This window comes from Olea europaea, chromosome 21 (assembly GCF_002742605.1).
Source record: "Olea europaea var. sylvestris chromosome 21, O_europaea_v1, whole genome shotgun sequence".
NCBI classification, from domain to species: Eukaryota; Viridiplantae; Streptophyta; class Magnoliopsida; order Lamiales; family Oleaceae; genus Olea; species Olea europaea.
This window is the reverse complement of record NC_036257.1, coordinates 15499748-15507903: the sequence shown is the minus strand read 5'-3', so window position 1 is coordinate 15507903 and position 8156 is coordinate 15499748. Positions and strand designations below refer to the sequence as shown.

Here is an 8156-nt window from a genome sequence, read left to right as displayed (position 1 = left end):
TGTGTTCATCAAGTTTTTTGGAAGAAATCACAAGTACTTAAGTATTTTCTTTTAAAAAAGCTTGTTTAATCATACAAACCATTTGCCGAGGATTAGGAATCCCTTTAAACATTCTAAAAAAATCTAGAGGAGAAAATACCGCTTGAGGACAACTATCACGCGTTCTAGCCTATTATTTTTGTTTTTTAAGTTTTCTCTCCTTCTCCTATTTATAATTATTTCATAATTTTCGGATTATGTTAATTAATTATATAATTAGCATTTAACAAAGAGTGTGAGTATGTCATTTGGACCTTTCAAAATAGGAAAAAATAATGGAAGAGGTTTTCAATTGAGACCTTCAACTTCTGCGCCAATTCTTGAATTCAAAATAGTTCTGTTCATAGAATATTTAGATTTATTAAATGCATTGGTGCGCACATAACAGCGTCTTATATAAATAGCAATCTAGTTGTGAGTCGCACTCGATTTTGGATTTTCAATTAAAGCTGATTTTATAGCATTTATACCAACATATAAAGATTTTCTAGTAATGAAGCCTGTTATTGATGCCAGGCTTCATTAATGATAAATACAGCTTTGACGTAAACATGAAATTAACCACAAAAGCAAAAGGAAAAAAATCTATGCGAGTGAAACTGCAATAGGACTTTGGACACTGTGGATTCCATCAAACCAGGTATACCACCCAAATGCATACTTGTCTTTCTCCATGCCTTTATTTACGCTGCTTGCTTTTACTGTGATGGTGAATGTCTTCATCTCGCCAACTTGATTAAAGAATAAAATTGAAGGTGAGACCGTCACCAAGAATCCCGGTGGTGGTTTAACTTTGATGAAATAGACACTCTTACTGCCGCCAACATTTGTGACTTTTCGCTCTACAGTAGTAGTGCCATTGAGTTCGGGAATGGCGAGGGACGGATAATTGAGATTAGAAGGAGAGGGTGGCTTTATAGGACACTTGAAGGAAGAATCCAGGTTCGTAATCCCAATGCTGCAGAGGAAAAGAAGATAGTCAGTGTATGATGCATCATACACAAGTCCAGGATCCGCTGCTTTTGTTGGCCTAAAATGACCTGATCCAAATTGGAAAGGATCTGCTGTCTTGCCAAACTCATCAGTTATTGGGTTGCCTAAATTGTCATTCAGTTCCGCTGCACGAAAAAATATTCAAGACGATTGGAAATAAGTGCCACTAGTATAAAAAAAAATGTTGGACATGATATACAAATGTACCTGTGGTTATCAGAGCCGATCTTATAGCAGCACTACTCCAAGTGGGATGTATGGCCTTCAGAAGTGCAGATGCTGCACCTATATGTGGGCAGGACATAGAAGTTCCTGATAGGATATTATATTTCACCATGCGAGGATCATTTGCTAGCTTCGTTAGAGATGAGGCTTCACTCCATGCAGCCAATATATATAGCCCTGGAGCCGTAATATCTGGCTGTCAAGTAAGCCATCAAAGTTATTTGTGTGCATTTTACTCATTCAGGATCCTATGTTGCAATAGTTAATTATGAATTGGTATCTCCTCTTACCTTGAGAATATTGGGTGAAACTGGGCTCGGGCCTCTACTGGTGAAGGAAGCCATGAATGGTGCTGGCTTGCTATCTAACTCTGTCGTAGCTGGAACTATATAGGCCATCGGTGTTTTTGTAGAATTGATGTAGTTGAGAATTTTGAGAGCATTTTCGTAATTGACACCAGTGGCTGGAAGAAAATGAGCATCAACTGGTGGTATAACTCCATCTTCTCTTCTATTTCCCAAGATGAAACCAATCCCACCAGCCCTTTTCACTTCCAAACCTTTATTCAATCTTGTTCCATTCCCTCGTAAACATAATACAATCTTCCCCTTTGCTGCCTCTGGTGAAAGTGAACCAGGTAGACATTGCCTTCACATTATCAATGTTCAAAATTCAATACACACAAATACAGAGAGATAAAGAGATAGAGAAAGACAGACGGAGGGAGAGAGGACCCGGAGGTATCTTTTGGCACATCAGCATTGACTATTTGGGCTGCATAAACTAGTTGGTACATCTTTTTTTCCAGATTATATGGAGTTATTGTTTGTCCCTGAGAATATTCACAGGAGAAAATGGAACTTAAATCAATGATCAACAGTATTATCAAATGATTTTTTCTTAGTAGAGTGCTTGGTTTACCTCAATTTTCATGCCATTTCCTAGCACAATAGGTGCTAAAAACTTCCGGTCGATGCTACTAGCACCAACTGTGATAATCCAGGGAGCCGTATTAGATAACGTAGCGGGTGCAGGGCCTGAGTTCCCGGCGCTGCAAGCCACCACTATATTTTTCTTGATCGCATGAAGCGCTCCAATGGCAATAGAATCTTCATAGAAGGGAACGGGTCTATTTGTCCCAATTGACATGCTCAATACATCAACACCATCACCAATTGCATCATCCATGGCAGCCAAAATGTCTTCCATAAAACACGTATTTCCTTCTTCTTTCCCCTGGTCCGGAATTGCCCAGCAGACTTTGTAGATAGCCAATCGGACAAGTGGTGCGCCACCTGAGGCAGTGCCACGGGCAAATCCACCCAATGCAGAAACATTTTGAACCCTTCGGCCTCCAACTGTTGATGCTGTATGAGTTCCATGTCCATCCTTGTCACGAGGGGACAGAGAATCCAATGTTCTGTCAAGAGGGCCGTACTGTGCCTCGTAACCCTTGATGTAGTATCGCGCACCTATTATCTTCCTGTCATAAAACGGTTAAAACAAGTGATTTTAGCCCTTAGATAACTGATTTTTGAATCTTCGGTGCTCATGTCCCGTTAAGATTCTACGGTTTGTCATATTGGTTTATGCTTTACAACTATACAATGGCCTGTAAGATAGAGAATGCCCATAAATATTTGGTCTAGTAAAATCACGGAATAATTGGTAGAGCCTTTGGTACAAAGAAAAAAATTAGTCAAATGGACATTGAAGGGATAGACGTTCACGTGATGGCATCGGGAGAAGCTATAGCTTGCCAAACTCATCAGTTATTGGGTTGCCTAAATTGTCATTCAGTTCCGCTGCACGAAAAAATATTCAAGACGATTGGAAATAAGTGTCACTAGTATAAAAAAAAATGTTGGACATGATAAACAAATGTACCTGTGGTTATCAGAGCCGATCTTATAGCAGCACTACTCCAAGTGGGATGTATGGCCTTCAGAAGTGCAGATGCTGCACCTATATGTGGGCAGGACATAGAAGTTCCTGATAGGATATTATATTTCACCATGCGAGGATCATTTGCTAGCTTCGTTAGAGATGAGGCTTCACTCCATGCAGCCAATATATATAGCCCTGGAGCCGTAATATCTGGCTGTCAAGTAAGCCATCAAAGTTATTTGTGTGCATTTTACTCATTCAGGATCCTATGTTGCAATAGTTAATTATGAATTGGTATCTCCTCTTACCTTGAGAATATTGGGTGAAACTGGGCTCGGGCCTCTACTGGTGAAGGAAGCCATGAATGGTGCTGGCTTGCTATCTAACTCTGTCGTAGCTGGAACTATATAGGCCATCGGTGTTTTTGTAGAATTGATGTAGTTGAGAATTTTGAGAGCATTTTCGTAATTGACACCAGTGGCTGGAAGAAAATGAGCATCAACTGGTGGTATAACTCCATCTTCTCTTCTATTTCCCAAGATGAAACCAATCCCACCAGCCCTTTTCACTTCCAAACCTTTATTCAATCTTGTTCCATTCCCTCGTAAACATAATACAATCTTCCCCTTTGCTGCCTCTGGTGAAAGTGAACCAGGTAGACATTGCCTTCACATTATCAATGTTCAAAATTCAATACACACAAATACAGAGAGATAAAGAGATAGAGAAAGACAGACAGAGGGAAAGAGGACCCGGAGGTATCTTTTGGCACATCAGCATTGACTATTTGGGCTGCATAAACTAGTTGGTACATCTTTTTTTCCAGATTATATGGAGTTATTGTTTGTCCCTGAGAATATTCACAGGAGAAAATGGAACTTAAATCAATGATCAACAGTATTATCAAATGATTTTTTCTTAGTAGAGTGCTTGGTTTACCTCAATTTTCATGCCATTTCCTAGCACAATAGGTGCTAAAAACTTCCGGTCGATGCTACTAGCACCAACTGTGATAATCCAGGGAGCCGTATTAGATAACGTAGCGGGTGCAGGGCCTGAGTTCCCGGCGCTGCAAGCCACCACTATATTTTTCTTGATCGCATGAAGCGCTCCAATGGCAATAGAATCTTCATAGAAGGGAACGGGTCTATTTGTCCCAATTGACATGCTCAATACATCAACACCATCACCAATTGCATCATCCATGGCAGCCAAAATGTCTTCCATAAAACACGCATTTCCTTCTTCTTTCCCCTGGTCCGGAATTGCCCAGCAGACTTTGTAGATAGCCAATCGGACAAGTGGTGCGCCACCTGAGGCAGTGCCACGGGCAAATCCACCCAATGCAGAAACATTTTGAACCCTTCGGCCTCCAACTGTTGATGCTGTATGAGTTCCATGTCCATCCTTGTCACGAGGGGACAGAGAATCCAATGTTCTGTCAAGAGGGCCGTACTGTGCCTCGTAACCCTTGATGTAGTATCGCGCACCTATTATCTTCCTGTCATAAAACGGTTTAAACAAGTGATTTTAGCCCTTAGATAACTGATTTTTGAATCTTCGGTGCTCATGTCCCGTTAAGATTCTACGGTTTGTCATATTGGTTTATGCTTTACAACTATACAATGGCCTGTAAGATAGAGAATGCCCATAAATATTTGGTCTAGTAAAATCACGGAATAATTGGTAGAGCCTTTGGTACAAAGAAAAAAATTAGTCAAATGGACATTGAAGGGATAGACGTTCACGTGATGGCATCGGGAGAAGCTATAGAATGTGAAATATATAGCATTTATTGAAGGGAGTATAAAGAAAACTCACATGTTACAGTTTGATGAGTTGAATTCATCTCCTGATTGGCAAATTCCTTTCCATGATGATGGATAGGGTCCCATTCCTTCATCACTGAAGCTTTTTGATTCTGGCCATATACCTGATGAACAACAACAAAAGTATCATCACATGCATGCAATCATGGCATATTTGATGTGCAATACTAGACTCGAATATTACGAAATTCTTATTTTATTCATGTTAAAGCCATCCAATGCTGTTAAGAAAGAAAAAGAAATTTATATATATAGTTCAATGGCAGAAGAAGATTACCACTATCTAGCATGCCAACAATAACATTTCGGCCATAGCTTGATTCCAGTAACAAGTCCTTCTTCAACTGAAACCCTGTACCTCCTTGTTGTAGACCGGAAAATTCCCATGACCTAGTAGTCTGCAAAGAGTACTTCGTTGACTGGCTCCGTAAAACAGACAAAACTTCCTCGATCTCTGTTTAAATAAATTACAGTATTGAATTAGACAAAAACACAGAGAGAGAGAGAGAGAGAGAGAGAGAGCGAGCTTGTGATGGTTCGACTCACCAGAGAGTTTGGAGGCTTCATCTGGGGTAAGCAATGCCGCGAAGCCATTGATGCTGGACTTGTAACTGTAAAGAAGAGAGGATTTAGCATCTTCTACAGTTTCTTTCACTGAGAATAGATATGAATAATGGTTTTCTTCAATTTCATTATGTGTTTTCTCTCCACTATGTTCTCCAAGGTACACTATGTACACCTGCAAATGACAGTATATTTAGTGAAAGATATGAAACTACATTAACTATATAGGTTTTGACATAATTAAGAATCAATTAGTAAGTGGAAATTAGAACCTGTTTCTCATCACAAGAAACCAGGAGAGGAAGAAGAACCAAAAGAAATACATGAAAATTCTTCACAGTAAAAGCCATGGAAATTTGCTCAACGTTGAACTGATACACTGCAGTATTTATAAAAATCTACTTACACAGAATCCTGCTTGAATAAGAAATAAATTCTTTTCAGTTTGGCAATGAACAACCTTCTTTAAAACATTAAAATGTACATGTTTAATATCTTTGACCAGACAGAATGGAGAAATGATAATTTGCTAATTTATTCCAATTGGAAATGGTATGGCATAATTAGCAACATATTGATTTTGCATAAATATAGTGATTTGTTTGGTTATACATTGAATGCATCTTCATAATCACAAAGATTGGTTTGATTGCATAGATTTAGTGAATTTACAGGTTATGCATATCTTAATTTTCAAGAGTATTGTGATTGCCGATTGGCAATTAATAAACTTTTTTCTCAAATTATAAAAGAATGGCTTGTTCCAATTTTAATGAAAATTAGTCATGATTTCCTTTGGAATCACCAGACCAAGATCACAACCAGATTGAATCTAGTCTAATTCTAGATATTATTTACATAATCGAATTTGATTCGATTCTAAAAATATTTTTATATTAATTTCTCAATTAAATAATTATTTATAGGAATGTATTCAGAATAATTAAATGATAAAATCAATAAAATTTATTTTATATTTAAACATTTAATTGATCTTATCATTTCATCATATATCACTTGTCATTTCAAGTCGATATCAATAATGCTAATCATTATTGCCTCTGGTGTTTAATTCGAGTTAAATTATACTATAATGAAGATGTGGAGAAATTAAAAATAGAGATGAAGATTTTGGAAGAATAGTTAATCAATTTTGGGAAAAATATGCAAATAGGCCATAAGTCGGGCCTTTAATTGAAAAATCAAGGCAATCGATAGATATAGCAATGAGTGAAATCCATTAACTTTTCCAATCTGTACCATAATTTTAATTAAATCCATTAAAATCTAGTTGTCCCCAATTGAAATTTTAATTACTTTCAATTAAATTCTTTAACATATATGTATCCTTAATAACTCTTGAATTTTATGAAGATTTCATTAATAGATAGATTTTGGTTAATTAGCACAAAATGTCCATACCTTTAAATATTGTTGTGGAAAAGTCATTACATTTCACTTTTTGACATTTTCCCCTGCTATTTGAACATTTCATTGCAAAAAAAGGTCATTTTGTTCATAAAAATGTAAAATGACAAATATACCCTTCTATTTAAAAAAGAAAAGAACCTCCAAACTTTTTTAAAATGATGATTTCACATTGTAATGTGAAAAAAGGGGTAAAAATGAAAAAAAAAAAATGAAAGGTAGGGATTTTTGCACAATAATATGGAAAGGTAAGGATCTTTTCTTCTAATTTTCCTTTTAATAATTTATTTAGACTCATTTGTTGTTTTTTAAAAAGTTTGAAAGTATAATTGTAATTTATTTTTAAATTTTTCTTTTCTTTTTCTTTGTTTTATTTAAATAGGAAGGTGTATTTGACATTTGGCATTTTTTATTTAGACAAGGATCGTTTCCACATTGAAAGGTGAAAATAGGGATGAAAATATCAAAAAATGAAAGGTAAGAACTTTTTCCTAATAATATTGAAAGATAGAGACGTTTTATTATAATTACCCATAGATTTTTTTATTGATTTTAAAACTCCTTCAAGATTTAGGTGTCTTCAATTGATATTTCAATGGATTTTAATGAATTTTAGTTAAATTAAAATTCTTTAAAATCTGGGCATCTTTAATAACGCTTATATTTGTAAAGATTTATTAACAGATGGATTTTTAATGGGCATAAAACGCCTTCTAAATTTAGACGTCCACAATTGAGATCTATCAATTGAAATTCATTTTTTCAAAATGTAGGTATCCTTAATAAGTCATGAATTCATAAAGACTTCATTAATAGATGAATTTTAAAACTCCTTTAAAATCTAAGTGTCCCGAATTGAAATTTTAATGGTTTTTAATTAAATCCATTAAATTTCAATTAAATTCTTTAAAATCTAGGCATCGTTAGTAATCCGTGGATTTATAAAGATTTCATTGATAGATGGATTTTCATAAATTTTAAAACTCCTTCTAAATTTAGGTATTTCCAAATGTGTCTCCAACTAAGACTTTATTGAATTAAAATTTATCATCGATGTCAATAATGTACCATTATTGATGTAATTAATCATAATGTACTATTAGTTAAAACTTTTAAGTAATGCTATGTAGCACAATTGATATAAAATATTGGTTTAGATGACAATTAAATGCCAAGAATTGATAGGACACT

General features: G+C 35.7%; 1 protein-coding gene across 1 annotated transcript in view; it reads right to left on the bottom strand.

Annotated features, from left to right (window-relative positions):
• Positions 1–583: 583 nt before the first annotated feature.
• LOC111370182 (subtilisin-like protease SBT5.6) overlaps positions 584–8156 on the bottom strand; it is an 8669-nt gene continuing 1096 nt past the window's right edge. The window contains exons 2-15 of the mRNA XM_022991876.1: positions 5810–5916; positions 5520–5712; positions 5251–5427; positions 4966–5077; positions 4084–4645; positions 3897–3994; positions 3453–3810; positions 3145–3358; positions 3023–3062; positions 2179–2740; positions 1992–2089; positions 1548–1905; positions 1240–1453; positions 584–1157 (exon numbers count right to left, since the gene is read on the bottom strand). Coding sequence (XP_022847644.1) covers positions 625–1157; positions 1240–1453; positions 1548–1905; positions 1992–2089; positions 2179–2740; positions 3023–3062; positions 3145–3358; positions 3453–3810; positions 3897–3994; positions 4084–4645; positions 4966–5077; positions 5251–5427; positions 5520–5712; positions 5810–5916 — 3626 coding nt within the window. The 3' untranslated portion in view covers positions 584–624. The remainder of the gene's footprint in view (positions 1158–1239; positions 1454–1547; positions 1906–1991; positions 2090–2178; positions 2741–3022; positions 3063–3144; positions 3359–3452; positions 3811–3896; positions 3995–4083; positions 4646–4965; positions 5078–5250; positions 5428–5519; positions 5713–5809; positions 5917–8156) is intronic.